Consider the following 18,132-nt stretch of genomic DNA (forward strand, 5'->3'; position numbering starts at 1 on the left):
CTCGTTCAGCAAGGAGGTGACGTCGTTCGGTGACAGCAAATAGGAAAGCATCGTAGACAAGCTTGGAGTACGGAAGAGGGCGCTATAGAAGAGTTTAAAAATGAACTCACATGGCTTGAGATTCTCTCTTTTTTGGCTCCTTTTACGTTTCTGGTTTTGGTTCCTGTGGTGTTCCCCGGTCATGTGTGTCCTCCACGTGGATTTCTGACTCGCAGTTCCGAAGTGGGTCAGCATGGCTGATATCCAATAAGACGTCTGAAGACAGCATAGTGGTAACATGTTTTTAGTTGCTGAGAAGCAAATCGAAGAAGTTTAGCATGAGATGACGGCAGCGTTTCGAGTTTTGGCCATCAGTCTGGTTCTAACCGATGAGAAAGCAGCAAAGGATTCCCTTTGAAGATAAATTGTGTCAAAAGCAGCGACGCGAAAAGTTCGTAAGCCCAGAAGAAACAAGGGGCTAATTCGGGATGAGCATGTGACTCAACGTGGCGGCAGATCACTGTACAGAGGGACAATCCATAACAAAGAACAGACGGAAGGATCGAGAAATCATCTAACAAGGTGGCAACGTACAAATCTTCATTTTATGTATTATATCTATTAGTGACGAATTTATCTATTTTATCTATTTTAGTTATTTTATCTATTAGTGACGAATGTGTAAAGTGGACAGAGATTAGAAAAGAAGATAGTGAGATTTTAGAGACAGTTTCCTATGTTATGTTGATTGAATTGGACCGGTAGTCTACGTTCATAAATTGTCTAAACCCAAGTTAATGTGTATGGGCCATTAGTAGCAGTAATCTAGTTTGATATCGAGAGCTATGTTTGTGATTTAGATGAATCATGAGTGTGTATAAATAACTTGCCTGTTTGATTACCATTGCCTTGCTTCATTTGTAATTTAGTATTGATCTTGATTAGCTTTGAATATATGTGTTGTTCAAATTGTAAAGTTCTTAAATAATTAATAAACATGCTTTCCCATGTATACCTGAGTTTGTCTGAGTAAGAGATTGAATTTTACCACTCACAAAAATATTGTACCTATGCTTAGAGGGAAAAGGGAAAATTTAAGATTGTCAAGGCCATGACTGTATATTGAGAACTCTGAAATTTACTTACCTACTTAAACTAGATAAAGTATTACTTGATTTCTGGGAAGATTTCTCTGGATAAGAATTTTTATCTTAGAGCTCTGACTGGCACAGCATAAACAAATAAATTTTGTCAGAGCTCAAAACAGGAAACGGCCCCAGAAGGTCAGTTTAGAAGTCATATCTCAGTAGGCACAAAGGAGAACAATAGAGGGGAATTATAGGCGAACCAGACAACGTAACACCCTCCTTGCCTGGTCTTTGTAGACCTCATGGAATTGGTTATTTCCATACTGCCTCTACAATGCCCTTTTTCTTTGCATCGCATGCTTAATCTCTTTAATCATCCATCTCACACTACCTTATTTAACCTTCTCACCCTTGGAATAGATTGAGACATTGCATCTACTAGACAGTTTTTGAAAATCCCCCAAGCTGCATTGATCTCTTTTCCAGCTAACTTCTCATTCCATGCTATACTCACAAGCTGTCTCAGGAGCTCTTCATAATCACCCCCCCCCCCTCGTAGTTCCACATATACCCTTTTTTCACAGAGGTCCTCACACTACTGGCAACCATCCCAGGTAATCACCTCATGGTCACTCTCACCAATTAGTGGATGATTTGACACTTCATTTATAATTACATCCTCTGATGAGATGATCAAATCCAGTTGTTCCTCAAAAACTCATTTTCTTTACTTCCAGTTGCTATCTCATCATTCCAGTCTATATTGCCATAATTAAAATTACCCATAATGATCACCCTTTTCTTATTTGCTTGGCCAATTTGATTGTACATTTCATTATCACCACCATCCACATTACCTGGTCTATAACAACATCCCACCAAGTATTTGATTCCATTCACCTCTATCTCACACCATACTGCCTCAAAACCACTGGCACTATTTCCCTCTTGCATCTCTACTTTATATGGACATAACTCTTTCTCTATCATCAATAGCACTCCCCCTCCCTTTTTACCCCTTCTGCCCTCACGAAACACATCATACCCTTCCATCTGTATTCCTGTCAGGATGTCATCCTCTTCCAACCATGTCTCACTTATTTCAACAATCTCTGGGTGAACAGATGCAATTAGTGCAACCATTTCATCTGCCTTGTTTCTTATACTTCTAGCATTTGTATACAAACACAACAGCTGATTTCTGGATCTACCGTTAGTTTTACTGATACCACTCACTTGATGTGCAGTGACAAAATCCTAATCCAGAAATTTTAAATATGGAGTAAATCAGGATACAAGATCAAAATAAGAATGTATTATATAGTGAAATTTGTGGAGTATTCATAACTAAACATACCACGTAAACCACAGTAATTAAATTTTTAATAAAGTAAATATTAAAAATTTAATATACAAACTGATGATGTCCTAAGTATCTTAGGACATCAGCAGTACAGTAATTTCAAACAATACTAGGAATAACAGTTAGGGCACATGCTTACAATGGAATCCCACTATGTATGCAGTAGCATGTTATAGAATTAAAATAAAATAACATACATAAATGTATTTTACATAATTAAGGATGAAAATTTTCCAAACTTTAGGGATAGTAAGAACGTCATTAAGATTTAAGTTGGGTTTCTGATGTAGGGCTTCAGCACTTTCTTTATATAAATGCTCATGTTTATATAAGGATCAATGTAGAAGTTTGGTGTTTTTCCATTTGATCCTTGGTTTGGGTTTTCAACTCCGTGTTGTGTGAGGTCAGATTTGTGTGGTTTGATAAGATGGACATGGTCTTAATGTTCAGAGATGCAATTACTAATAGATCTTCCTGTCTGTCCATAGTAAGACATCTTACAAGAACATGGAACTTCGTAGATGGCAAGTAGCATCAAAGGTGAGAGTTTGTCTTTAGGAGAAGGTAGCAAATTATAGATCAGGTTGATTGGTTTATAAGTAGCAGCAAATTTGTATTTTTTCATAATTTTTGACAGATGTTCAGAGATGCCTTTGACATACAGTATGGGAATACTATGGGTTTGTTTTTGTCTAGGTTGATGTGTGGGGAAGTGATTGATGATTTTTTTGAGTTCTTTTTTTTTTGGATTGTATCCATTTAGTATGGCTGTATTTTTTGATGATTTCCAATTCTTGGTTTAAAGATTCTTTGGAGGAACAAAATCTGTGTGCTCTGGTTACCAATGATTTAATGATGCCATATTTTTGAGATGGATGGTGAGTGAGCAGATGAATTGTGAATGTAACGACCTGAAAACGTTGGCTTACGATAGACAGAAGTGGTGATGGAAGCATCTTCTTTTCGTTGGATGTGTAAATCTAGAAAGGAGATACCTTGTGAAGATTCTTTTTCTAGTGTGAAATTTGATGCAAGAATGTTGATCTCATCTAGAAAACTCCAGATGGCAACCAGATCTATAGTTGCTACCTTCTCCTAAAGACTAACTCTCATACGAAGTTCCATGTTCCTGTAAGATGTCTTGCTACAGACAGATAGGAAGATCTATTAGTAAACGCATCTCTGAACATCAAGACCATATCTGTCTTATCAAACCGCATAACCCAACCCATAGGATACAATGGAAAAACACCAAACTTCTACATAGATCCTTATATAAACATGAGTGTTTATATATAAAAAGTTCTGAAGCCATACGTCACAGATCCAACTGAAACTGTAATGATGTTCTTACTATCCCTAAAGTCTGGAAAATTGTCATTCATAATTGTGTAAAATAAATTTATGTATTTTATTTTAATTTAATCTAATTTATTTTTTTATCAGAGCACGTATAATGGGATTCCATTATAAGCATGCGTCCTAATTTGATGCGAGAACAATACTAGGAATAACATACAGTTATTCCTAGTATTGTTTGAAATAACTGTACTGATGATGTCCTAAGATACTTAGGATAAAATATTTACTTATTAAAAATAATTTAATTACTGTGATTTATGTGTGTATGTTTAGTTATAAAATAAGAATGAAAGACATAATCATAAACCAGACAGAATAGTATTACCTTGATCTGTTCTTGTTATGTGGTCTATTTTGTTCTGGTGAACATCAAAAAACATTCAATGGTGATACTCTCAGTGAAACTTGAGTATTTGACATCAATCTATCCATTTCTGTTCCACACTTCACACATTCTGGGGTAGGCAAAAGGCTGCAATCCATCATAGGAGTATGCTAAACAAACTACCTGCCTCCTAGACAATGGGTTTCTATTTAAATCCTTAAAAGGAATCAAGGCTGTCCTCCAAATCCCTTGCTCTTTTCATTGGACCTACTTTACAGAAGTTAATAATATGCAGTGTGAGGCATGCCAATTTTTTTTTTCAACCATGAAGGAAAATAAAGTATTAGCATATGCAGATGATACAGCGGACACCTATAGGACAATGATTCAGCATACGTCTTTTTTTTTTTTTTTTTTTGGTATTTTGGAAAATTGCCATCAATGAACTAACTGCCAATGCTGACACAACAAAACTCAAAACTAAAAATGTAACATGCTGGATGTTCTATTCTTCAGAGAACAAGTACTTTCCACTAGTTAGTAATGAAAGAAAAATCAATATTTATAATTAACAAATCAAAACATCATTTATGGAAAGTTAGGAAAAAAACATGGATTTAAAAACTAGCAAATATGATGTATAAATGTTATATAATACTGTATTAAAAATTCTATTATTCAGTCCACTGATTTTTAAGCTTAGAAAGAAGCATCCTAGGAGATACCAAATTTTGGCAAGGTGATGCAGCAGGCCAGGACAGGACAGGAACTATCATGCTCTCTTCCCTGCATATTAACGGGCCTATGATGAACTTTTTCACCTTAATAAGAGTCAAAACTGGTCCTCTTCCCACAATACATAGCAATATACATGTCTGAAAGGAAGCATACTGTGTATTATGGAATACTAGTGCAATTTTATGTGGAATCATGCAATATTCATTGGACGGGGAGGATAAAATTGGGTATGTTTGAAGTTCCATTTTCTTAGTTCACCCTGGTCTAATGATTAACTAAAGGAATGCAGTTAAGGCCAACTCAAAGTAAACTTAGTCAGAGTGAACTACTAACACAAGTCACCCCTAAATTTTGGTTGTTCAATTGTCAAAGGGGAGCAGGAGGCCACTGGTTGTATGATGAGCTAAGACCTTTTCTTTCCCTCTCCTACTATTCACTTATCTCTTTCTTTTTTTTTTTTTTTTTTTTTTTGAGTAACTATCAAACTAAAGCTGAGTTAGCCAGTCTCATACGGATGTAGAGGGTTTTTTTCCATCTGAAAACTCAAGGTTTTTCATCCTTCAGAACAGGCAACTGGTCCCATGAACACAAACAGATCTACAGCCATAAGACACTCTGGGAATAAGGAGTAACCAACCTATTCCATGGGATTTTGGTTTTGAAAGCCTGCACAGTGAAGTGTGGGTCTACGCGTGAGCATAAATCAGGACAGGAACTAGCAAGCTCTCTTCCCTCCATATTAACGGGCCTATGATGAACTCTTTCACCTTAATAAAAGTCAAAACTGGTCCTCTTCCTATAATGCAATATTATGTGGAATCATCTGCTTTCATATCCAAGTCATGAAATAACTTCAAGTGCAAACTTCTGTTTCCTTATGTTTGAGTACAAGATAAAAACAATATAATTTCTTATCAAGTATAATTTACAACTTTCTACATGAAATTAAAATTAAAACTAGTTGCCACTCATGCATTTTTTTCTTTCTATAAACAAAGAATGTGAACAGGCCATTATAGGGTTTTTTAAGGATGCACTGCTTCTAAGGCATATGATATTTAATGAATATAGCATTCCTTTATACTTACTGATCGCAACAGAGGCTGTAATCTTGTCAAACACATTATAATAGCATCAATAAGTTGCAAATCTTGGAATGATTCTAAAGCTTTCACAAGAATTCTTAGAAGCTGTTTTACTTCCTGATCTGATACTGTTTTACTGATGCATCCAAAAACAATCAGCGCCCTTGGCTGGAGAGCAGGATTATAACGGAATGCAAAGCTAAAGAAAGATACAAACAAATCAGCTTTCATAAAAAAAAAATTGTTAAGTGGATGAATAAATAAACAAGAAGAGCAAGGGAGAAAGAAATGAACCTTTCACCATTAGCTTTAATTTCTTGTTTAGCAGTATCAATGCAATCAAGGATATTAGAATATTATCTGAATATGGAAGAATATCAGAGTCAGGTTGTTATTGAAGACTAACATACTCATGTAACTTTACCTGTCAACAGTTCTATAATTTAGTGGATTTCATAAAACTGGAATGTTCATCAGCAATGAAATGTTTTACCTCCTCCCAAAGAATACATGCATTAAATGTTTAATTTTACATGGTGTAAAATATTAATGTGCATTGCCACTTCACATTTTTAAAATTTTGCAGTGGTCTAATGAACTAAGGATGATATTATTTTTTAAGATCACCTGATAAAAATAGTTAGCAATTAAAAACTTGCAATAACTTCTTGCGGTACAGATGGAATATTATGTATAACAGCTTTGGCATTAATGTATTCCAAAGCAGAACAATGAGCACCATTGTAGTTCACACCAGAACGATTGATGTTCATCTCAAACAAGCCTACTTTTGGAACAATAAGATCAACTTGTAGTAATATTGCTCCTCCTCATGAAGGAAAATGATTTCAGGCAATCTGCACAGTAAAATTACTAGCGACCTGCCCATACATGAACACATCTCTCACACAGCTACTCGGATACTTAAATCTAGATAGCGCTTGGAGAAGTGAAGTGCAAATGCTGGATCATAAACATTATCATCACTTTCCAGATACATACCCTCAAGCAGTGTTCAGGCTATTATGACAGCACAACATGATTAAGTTTACATTATTATTAATCAATTTTCCTCCAAATTAGTCTATTACTTATTATAAGCTTTAATGGAATAAATACAGCACATATAAATAATTAAACATGTTTAATCACTCCTGTTATTTCATCTCAGTCACTGAGACATTGTCAGGGAAACAATATTAAAATTGCAAAATCACAATAAGTTGAAATGATTAGACTGAAAGCAAACCTATGAGCAGAACCCTCTATGGGTGCTGTTGACTAAAGCCTTAACTGTGTTTGGGGGGGGGGGGCATTTTCTTGATCCTCTACCTCCACTATTCCTTGTTCCTGAAACTTATTGTGATTTTGCAATTTTAATATTGTTTCATTATTGATCAAACCAGGAGATATGCTTAACATCTGCCTAGAAGAACATACAAATAAATGCTTCAGCACTTTCTTTATATAAATGCTCATGTTTATATAAGGATCAATAGAAGGCTCATGATTATATAAGGAAGTAGAAGTTTGGTGTTTTTCCATTTGATCCTATGGTTTGGGTTTTCAACTCAGTGGGTGCTGTTGACTAGAGCCTTAGTTGTGTTGGGGGGGGGGGGGGGGGCATTTTCTTGATCCTCTACTTCCTCTATTCCTTGTTCCTGAAACTTAGCTCATTATGATCAAACTGGGAGATATGCTTAACATCTGCCTAGAAGAACATAGAAATAAATCTGACATCATAAGAATAGTCAGTCATGGATTACTGAACCTACCTTTGAATACCTTAAACAGAACCAAATGAAAAAAAAAAAAAAAAAAAAACCTACTATGCTTTACCACCAAAAATAAAAATTTGAAGGACTTTTTTTCAGAATCAGCAGTAGAATTAAAAAAAACCAACCTAATCTGAATAAATATAGTTGAATTAAACTTCCCAAAAATTTGGAAACCTTAATTCTTAGGCCATTTACCCAATGCTGTTAAGGCTAGCCAACAGCATTCATAGCGAGTGCCGTTCGGTAGCCTTCATTTTATTAAGTGTGTGTTTAATAATTCATATGTGCTGTATTTATTCCATTAAATCTTATAATGAGTTACAACCAGCAGATAGGTCTAAATAGTCGATGGTCTCTTAGTTGTGAGCAGTGGTTAAATTCAGCCGGAGCTCTCCGGAGCTGGGTCCCGGAACATTTTTTTGTTTTGTGACTTTTCTCCCTTCATGGTAATTAAGCCTAACGCAAAACTGACAGCAATGGTGGGTTATTAAGATGTGCACATGATTGGTGCGGTATTAACAAAAGATCGTGCGACCGAAAGATAAAAGCATAGCCAACAATTGAGTTGAAATGCTAACTCTCTTCAACTGAATTCCATATGTGAAACTGCCATAACAACATTCACTATATATATATATATATATATATTTCTTAGTTTTAACACGTTTACGAATTTTAACGTTCGGTTGAATTTTACTGCTGCCTTACAGAGAGTGAACTCACACACATCTAATTAATAACATTAGTTTTTAGTTAGATACTGTGTTTGCCTGTGTAACATATGGTTTTGCTTCAGTCTATACACAGCATAGTTTCTGTAAGAGGTGACATGCAATTCATTAATTAGTGTCGTTTTTATCCCAGTTGTCTCTAATTGCACTATTTGTTGAGAAATATATTACATACACTACTCATACCTTATTCACTGACATAATAAAAGTACTTGTCTTTCTTGCCTCTGCAGTATAGTGGCTGCTGAGGAGGGTGTGTTGTTTATCACTGCAAGCGAGTTACTATTGCCCAACGTGAACGTATTTAAGCTTTTTTTTCATGTGTGAGGTATATGCAAAACTTTTAAATTCCTTTTTTTGAAAAGTAAAATCAGGGGTGCGAGTTATATTCAGGTAAATACGGTATTTCAACTATGAATAAGTACATTGGTACCTTCTTTAAATGGAAAAATAGCTCGGATAACTGTGATAATACAAAACGAGTTTCTAATGACAATTTGTGTGTAGTTTCTAAAGAGAGAGAGAGAGGTCTGTGCCGAATCCACAGAAACACATAATTCCAATCAGTTGCAATGCGATAATATTAATACACTGAACGAAAGGAAAGATTTCCTGACTTGCTGGACACGCGACCAGTGGATCGCATTCAAAGGTAAATACAATTGGTTATTTTGTAGGAACATTTTTCTGTTTTGTGACTTTTCTCCTTTTATGGTAATTACACCTACATTATTGTGTTATTATTCAACAATTGTTTACAGTTTTGAATGTGTATATAAAGTCAATATCAACAGTCGCCTGATTACGAACATGTGATGAAAGGGAAGGGGATGTTTGGAGCTTCCCCAGATAGCATTCAGAGGTAAATACAATTGGTTATTTTGTATAGGGCCCCAGAACTTATTCATTTAGAATTTAACCACTGGTTGTGAGCTGTGTAATATTTCACATCTAACATTTTGTGCTTCTAAGGCACTTCTGACACCAGATCAATCCACCTAGACCTTGGTCTTCCTTTGGGTCTCTTTCCTGCCATCTTGACATGAAACACATGTTCTGCTAACCTATTCTCACTCATTGTGTTTAAGTGGACATACCACCTTAGATTAGCCCTAACATTTTTAAATGCAAACAATGTCAAATTGCTTTCTAATATCTTCATTTTTAATATGATTCTGCCACTGATGCCATCAGTTCAATCTCTAATCTTTCTCAGAACTCGCATATCTGTGGTCTCTAGTCTTTGATCATGTGCTTTATTTATAACCCAACTCTCTTTTCCACAACTAAAACTAGTTCAAACACTGCCTTGTATATTGCTAATTAAGTCTTTTGGCTAATTTCTCTCTTATTCCATATAAATTTATTCAACTAGCTCCCCACCATACCAACTTTGCTTATTCTGTTTATTTCCAAAGTTAATTTGCCAACATCATCACTCCAAACTGTCTAAATAGTTGAAATATTTTACTTGTTCTATATCTTCTCCATTCAAATGCAACTGACGTTCCTATCTATGTTCATATTTTTGGTTTGTCTATTGCTGATTTTCGTGCTAAATTTGTTACAGCTATTACGCAATTTGGTTAGAGAATCCTAAAGATGCACTGGATGTATTTAGAAATACTAAATCATCTGCATAAAGCAAAGAGCTAAGTTTGATATCTATCAATCCATTATCAGATTTAATGCTACTTTCCTTTATAACGCAAATCATACAGAGGATGAATAAGAGTGAAGATAATGTGCATCCTTGTCTCACACCTGATTTTACATGAAACCATCTTCCTGTATTTTCTTCAGTTCTAACTGCTGACTTACAACTTAAACACAGACTACGTATTGTTGTATATTCCATTTACTCCATTTAATTGTAGTGTTTTGAACTTTCCTCTGTGCACCTTGTTAGATGCCTTTCCCAGATCTGCAAAACTAAAGTATGGATCCTTGTAATAAATTCATGATTTCTCAACTATTTGTCATAAAGTGAAAATTTGATCTTGACAACCACTATTTGGCCTAAACCCAACTTGTTCTTCTCCAACTTTCTCTTCCACAATTTTTCTCAACCTCTTTTCAAACATGCATGCATACATCTTTAGCAAAGGTGTATGCAAATATACAAATATTTTGTAGCATGCTTCATTTGTGGCATATACACCTCCCACCATTTAAAACTGTGGCAGGTAAGAGAAGTGAATGCTTGTATGAAATGTAGACAATTGGAGGAGGTGGATGATTTTGATATCAGTATCTCAAGTATCAGTGGTAGTGATAGTGGTGCAATGGAAACTAGTGTTTGCTGAAAGAGAGTTATGAGTAGTGTAATAAAGGAGGAGGAACCACCCCCCCCCCCCCCCACCCCCCCCCCCCCCCACCCCCCCCCCCCCCCACCCCCCCCCCCCCCCACCCCCCCCCCCCCCCACCCCCCCCCCCCCCCACCCCCCCCCCCCCCCACCCCCCCCCCCCCCCACCCCCCCCCCCCCCCACCCCCCCCCCCCCCCACCCCCCCCCCCCCCCACCCCCCCCCCCCCCCACCCCCCCCCCCCCCCACCCCCCCCCCCCCCCACCCCCCCCCCCCCCCACCCCCCCCCCCCCCCACCCCCCCCCCCCCCCACCCCCCCCCCCCCCCACCCCCCCCCCCCCCCACCCCCCCCCCCCCCCACCCCCCCCCCCCCCCACCCCCCCCCCCCCCCACCCCCCCCCCCCCCCACCCCCCCCCCCCCCCACCCCCCCCCCCCCCCACCCCCCCCCCCCCCCACCCCCCCCCCCCCCCACCCCCCCCCCCCCCCACCCCCCCCCCCCCCCACCCCCCCCCCCCCCCACCCCCCCCCCCCCCCACATATTTAAGTTTTGTCGATCTGGAAAAGGCATATGACAAGGTGCCAAGAGAGAAGCTATTCAATACGCTGCAGTTATATGGTGTGAATGGGGCATTATACCAAGCAATACTTAGTCTTTATTTGAGTTGTAAGTCAGCAGTCAGAATTGAAGGAAGTACAGGAAGATGGTTTAATGTTAAATCTGGTGTGAGACAAGGATGTACATTATCCCCTCTGTTATTCATCATCTATATGGATCACATTATGAAGGAAAGTGGTATTAAACATGATATCAAAATTGGAGATGTTAATGTCAGCTCTTTGCTTTATGCGGATGATGTTATACTTCTAAATAAATCTGCTACAAGTCTGCAAGATTCTCTGACTAAATTGAATAGCTGTTGTAATAGATATGGTATGAAGGTCAGCAATAAAAAGACAAAGACAATGAAAATAGGCAGAATCATTGAAAATGTCAACTGTGTTGTGAATGGAGAACCTGTGGAACAAGTTAAACATTTCAGCTATTTAGGCACGATTTTTACTGAAGATGGTAAATTAAATATAGAAATAGACAACAGAATCAGTAAAGCTGGTATGGTGGGAAGTCAATTGAATAAATTCATATGGAATAAGAGAGAAATTAGTCGGAACACTAAATTAGCTGTATACAAGACAGTGTTCAAACCAGTTTTAACTTATGGATCTGAGAGCTGGGGTCAGAAGTAAAACACTTGACCAAAGACTAGAGACCACAGATATGAGAGTCCTGAGAAAGATTATAGGCATGAACAGATGGCATCAATGGCAATATCATATTAAAAACGAGGATATTAGGAAAGAACTTGACATTGTCAGCATCCAGGAATGCGTTAGCAGAGCTAATCTCAGGTGGTATGGTCACTTAAATGACCAATAGAATGGGCGAGGAAAGATTAGCAAAACAAGTGTTCTCTGCCAGGGTGGCAGCAAAACGACCCAGAGGAATGCCAAGATATAGGTGGATTGATACGATACAAAGTGCTTTAGACGATAGAAATATAAGATCTGATAATGTTGGAGTCTTGACAAGTAACAGACTGATTTGGAGGAAAATTGTAGATAGGAAATTAATAATGATGTAATTTTTTTCATGTAGTACTATCATATCCTGTACACCCCTTGAGGGTACATGGCAGGAATTTGATGATGATGATGATATATATATATATATATAGAGAGAGAGAGAGAAGTGGAAAGCAGTCACATGAGGAATATAACTTTGAGTTTTCCTGGAGCGAAAAAAGGAAGCAATTCAAAAAGAAAAAAGAAAAGTAAACAAAATAATAGTTGTAGTAGGTAGTAACGATTTAATTGGTGATAAGTTCAGTATGAGAGAGGACATGAAAGGGTTGTTGGAAGAGGTGAGAGTGAAGAGTGAGAAAGTGAAAATCGTCAGTATTTTACCTAGCTATGATAAAAATGATAAGAAGGGCTATGATTGAATGATTCGATGCGAGTTTCTGGATGTGTGGAATGAGTTTGAGGGAAGATTGGATTTGTATAAGAGGGACAGCCTACACCTGAATGCGTTTGGTATCAAGAGTCTAAAAAAACTAATAACTGGTATGAGACCTAAAACAGAAAGTCAAGGAAACTATATTATAAAAGGAGGAATGGTGTGAATGTGAGTGTAAGAGCAACAATGTTATACAACTGTGTTAATGATGGGAATGGGCTTTGTCATGGAAATGTTGATGAGGAGAGAATGATTTCGGCTTTGTGTTCGTCCGGGTCAGACCCATCAAATGTGTGCAAAGATGTTTACATGTGTAAGGCATTAGAGAAGAATAGAGATCAGCAAGTTGTCCAACTGTGTCAGGTGGACTGCAGACAAGATATTACAAAAGAACAAACAGGTAGATTATTATGTCTGTACATGAATACTAGGAGTATCAGAAACAAAGGGATAGAGTTTGTTGCTTAATCAATATGTTGCAACTTCAGATTGTAGGTATTAGTGAGACCTGGCTATCAGAATCAGACCTACTAAATGGTATCGAGTGTCAAGGGTACAGTATTTTTTGGAAGGAATAGAGAGGAGGGAGCATGCTACTAATGATATCGGATGTCTTGAATCCAGTTAGAGTTGAGACCTATGATTGTAGTACTACTACTTACGTAGTGGGGTGTTGCAACAAACCTGGTGGATCGGTTGCTAGTGATGAAGAAATGCATCACCAAATAGAAAAGACAAGTGAAAAAGGGTAATCATTATGGGAGCCTTTAATTATTCAAATATTGATTGGGTAGCAGTAGAATCTCATGAGAAGAATGAAAATGCATCTATTGAGCTGTTGCGGGACAACTTCCTCAAGCAACATATGACAGAAGGAACTCGAGGGCAAAGGGTGTTAGATTTGATTATAGCGTCAGAAGTCATTTCAGTTACATAACTATTCTGCCTCTAGTTAGTGACAGTGATCATGCGGTACTCACTTGAAAAGTGACTAAGTTTATGAATATTCCAGTCAGAAAAAGTTACTACAAAGCAGGAAATTATGACCAACTGAGGAGTATACTGAGTTCAGCGGAATGGGATCAGTTGCTGGATGGAAAGAATATCAAAAGTGCATGGAAAGCATTTAAACAATACTTATTAAAAATGATGCAATATCAGAATATGTTCCGAGAGTTCGAAGAATAAATAGGGTAGGAGTCAAATGTATGTGTAATCTTATTAAGCAAGAGATTCGTAAGAAAAGGACAATGTGGAAGGAATACCATGTGCATAAGGATGATGTCTGTTATGAATGTTAAAAGCAGCATGCTAGAATAGTCACAACTGTTGTACAGAAAGCAAAGTCTGCGTATGAAAAGAAACTGGCTCTGCATGCTAAAGACAACCCACAAGAATTCTATCTATATGCTGCAAGTAAAAGAATGAATATGAAAGAATAACTCTTCTAAATCCAGATGGCATGAGGGTTACAGATGTAGAAGAGGTTGTTCAGTTAATGAGTGCCCATTTTGTTAAAAGCTATCAATCTGGTGTATGCAACATTGAGCTTACTGTTACCTCTTCTCTAGATGAAGAAATGCAAGTGTATGAGGACGAGGTATTAGAGCTGTTGCACAATCACATCGGTCCCTATTGCTGAATAAGAATTCAGCAATAGGGACCGATAGGATATCAGCACATGTGCTAAAAGAGTGTTCAGCTGAACTGGCTAACCTGAACCTTTGACCAGGCTGTTTAATAAGTCTCAGAACAGGGAAGATTATGCAGGAATGGAAGAAATGTATGGTAATTCCATTGCACAAGGGTGGTGTAAAGACCAATGTATCCAACTATCGACCAATTAGTATCTCAGGAGTGGCAGCAAAGATTTTGGAAAAATTGGTTAGGGTTAACATTCAGAAATGGGTTGACAGAGAATCTCTACTTTGCAATGAACAACATGGATTTACTAAGGGAAGGTCATATTTTAGCAACTTGCTCACATTCTATAACAATGTTACCATTGAACTAGACAAAGGGAATGGATACACCATGATACTTTTGGATTTTGCTAAGGCTTTTGACAGAATACACATTGGTAGACTGTTGCATATATTGAAGAAAAAGGGGTTTTGTTATAGAATATTAGCATGGATACGAGGATGGCTGACTGACATACCTCAAAATGTGGTATATGGGGGATGTGAGTCTGCAAGATTTAAGGTAACAAGTGGTGTACCACAAGGATCAGTGCTTGGTCCACTGACATTCAATCTGTACATTATTGATATTTGGAAGGATTTAACAAGTGACATAAAGCTATTTTCTGATGATGCCAAGATAGGTAGGGTAATCAGGAATGCTGCCAATATACAGTATTTGCAGAATGATTTGAATAGGCTGGATTGTGGGCATGGGAAAATGGGTGTCAGTTCAATGTAAAGCCATTCACTTTAGCATGATTAGATATCAAATGTTGTATTATATTGGTGGGATTAGGCCTAAAAAACCAATGAGGATAGGGATCTTGGAGTGTTAACAGTGTACCAAGCACTGATCCTTGTGGTACACCACTTGTTAAATCTTGCAGACTCACATCCCCCATATACCACTTTTTGAGGTATGTCAGTCAGCCATCCTCTTACAACTCAAGATAAAAGATAAGGATGTTATTTTGACTCTTTACGAGACCTTGATAAAATCTTACTTGGACTATTGTGCGCAGGTATGGTCTCATAGTTTCCGCTGCTTTATTTATTTATTCTTATGGCAAAAGTAGCTACAGGTCAATTTTTATAGATATTGTCCACCGGAGGATGCAAAATTAATAGCTTTATACTAAAATTAATTACTAATATCATGCAGACTATCTTGGGCCAATTGTGGGTCTTGTTTCTTTTCTTAGTTTTGTGGTAAAATCATCCATGAGTAATGCGAAAGATATATTGAATGATTCTAGAGTGGCCATATGTGAGGATTCAATAATTACATGAGTTGTTAATGAGAAGGTGCGTAAGTTTTGCTTTTCAGGGGATAGATTGAGCTGAGTGATTGCAGCATTGGATATGAGGAAGAAGCGAGAAGAGTTGATTTATTTATTCTTATGGCAAAAGCAGCTACAGGTCAATGTCCAGACCAGAAAGCCAATCCAGGGCCTCATCTATCACCTTGTGGATGTCCTGGAGGCCACCACCATGAAATTGGCAGCTTGGGCAGTTATTCACATTTTGTGTGTGTGATCGTCAAGGCAACAGGGGAACAGTCACAATAAGGGTGGTCTGATAGTCTCAATTTATGCAGTAGGTAGCCACACTGTCCTGGTTAGTTCTGACCCTGTTGATAAATGACCAAATCTTCCTGGGAAGGGCAAAACCTGGCTTGGAACACAGGGATCTTCAACCAGGAAACCATTTGTTGGAAGATTGTGGGACCAGTGTTCTCTCACATTTGTCAGGTGTTGATGGTAAGGCAGCTGAAGAGAGTTCGTCCATGGACCAGAAAGGGTTTTGTGATTTTAGGTGAATACTAGGTGGATTTATGAGAGTCTGGTGCTGGTGCAGGAGCAGGTTGCTCATTACTTTATTAAATACTTTAATCAAGGTTTGTCATCTCCATATATTTGGTGGAGCAACGTTAGATAGGACAGGAAACCAGAGGAGAGGGATGCTTCCCAGTGTCCCACTAATTGTGGGCATGGTAGAGTTTAACTGGGTGTCTATAATGTTAGTGTGTGCACTTCTTTCCCAGACAGAGGCACGGCATTCTGCTGCAGAGAATGCAAGGGCTAGTGCAGATAACCTTAACACATCAGCACCACAACCCCAGGTTGTTCCAGCAAGCCATGAGATGATATCGTTTCTCATTTTAACTTTGTTGGACAGGTTGGTGATGTGCCTTTTATAGGTTAGGCTTCTGTCCAGGCTCACTCCAAGGTATTTGGTGAGGCTCATGTTCTACCATTTTGTCACAGAAAGAGAAAGGTTGAGGTGTCGATTCACCTCTGCATTGTTCAGGTGGAATGCTGTGGACAGTTTCTGTTGGATTTGGCTTCAGGTACCAGTGCTTGAAGTACCACATCCAGGATGTTCAGGTCTGTGTTCAAGGTTGTTTCCAGGTTGGCAAAGGAGGTAGACTGGTGTAGGATAGCAAGATCATCAGTGTATACATATTTGCTTGAGCTGGTATGTGGTAAGTCAGACATGTAGATGTTAAAAAGTAAAGGGGATAACACAGAGCTGTGGAAGATTGTTGTGGGGCAATCTGTGCCTGCTCTTTTTTCCACCAATATGGACCCAGATCATTCTGTTGGAGAGAATAGATTCAAAAAGCTGGCAAGTTGTTTTGCACCTTATGATATTGCTTAGTTTTAGGAGGAGGCCCCTGATTCAGACTGTGTCATAAGCTGATGTTAAGTCGATGAAAGTGACTCTGGTTTCTTCTGGAAGCCTGCTTCAATCTGTGTTGTCAGGGCCAGGATCTGGTCACAGCAAGTTCTTCCCAACCTGAAGCTAGTTTGTTCAATCAGGATTGCTCTTTCGATGAGGGGTGAAATTCTTTTAAGCAGAATTCGTTCAAAGAGCTTAAAGGTGGAGCAAAGCAAGGAGATAAATCATAGATTTTTGACATTATTTGGATCTTTCCCTGGTTTGGGCACAGCAATTATTTTGGCTTCCCACCATAGTTTTGGTAGTTTTCCAGTTGTTATATTTGAGAAAAGGGTGGCCAGACATGTTTGACCTTGTTGGCTGAGATGTTATATAAACTTGGGGAGGATACCATCCACTCCTGCACCTCTTCATGAGAAACTGGCTGTACAAGTTGTTCAGGAAGCTTGGAGGCCATCTTCAGATTTTTTCTGATGGAAGATTACACAGTTATTTTTCAGGTAGAGCTGGGACTTATCTTGAAGGTTTTCAGTAAATGATTAGCCATTTAATCAGGAGTTATCTCTGGTGGTTTGCATGTTGTCAGTTTTATCCCTCCCTAATTTTCTCAGAAGTGACCAGGTTTTCCTTTCTGTTTTTGTCAAATGTTGCTATGAGCTCCTTAGCAATAGTTGGTCTTCAGTTTTTTCATATTTGGCTAAAAGTTCCATGGTATCCCTACTCCAGCATGGGATGTATGGTTTCTGTAGCCCATAGGAATAGAGGCATTGGCTGCAGTTTTGATTAGTTTGACAAATCTGGGATAGCAATTAGGTGTGGGTGGTACTGCTGTAATGATTTGCTCAATTTGCTTTTCAAATATATTCCAGTTGGATCTGTGAAGGTTCCATCTAGCAATTGGTGTTCCACTGATGATTGAGATTGATATACCCGTCTCTATTAGTGTGGGAATATTATTCCCACACTAATAGAGACGGGTTCTGGTTGTAGGTAGAT

The 18,132-nt window shown here is 38.3% G+C and overlaps 1 protein-coding gene across 1 annotated transcript in view; it reads right to left on the reverse strand.

The window, feature by feature from the left end:
* The window catches only part of Nf1 (neurofibromin 1), a 1,119,557-nt gene that overhangs the window by 144,326 nt on the left and 957,099 nt on the right, over positions 1–18,132 (reverse strand). The window contains exon 50 of the mRNA XM_090400295.1: positions 5,944–6,139. Coding sequence (XP_090256421.1) covers positions 5,944–6,139 — 196 coding nt within the window. The remainder of the gene's footprint in view (positions 1–5,943; positions 6,140–18,132) is intronic.

This window comes from Typopeltis vanoorti, chromosome 11 (genome assembly GCF_054136105.1).
Source record: "Typopeltis vanoorti isolate ZY-2024b chromosome 11, IOZ_Tvanoo_1.0, whole genome shotgun sequence".
Classification (NCBI taxonomy): Eukaryota; Metazoa; Arthropoda; class Arachnida; order Uropygi; family Thelyphonidae; genus Typopeltis; species Typopeltis vanoorti.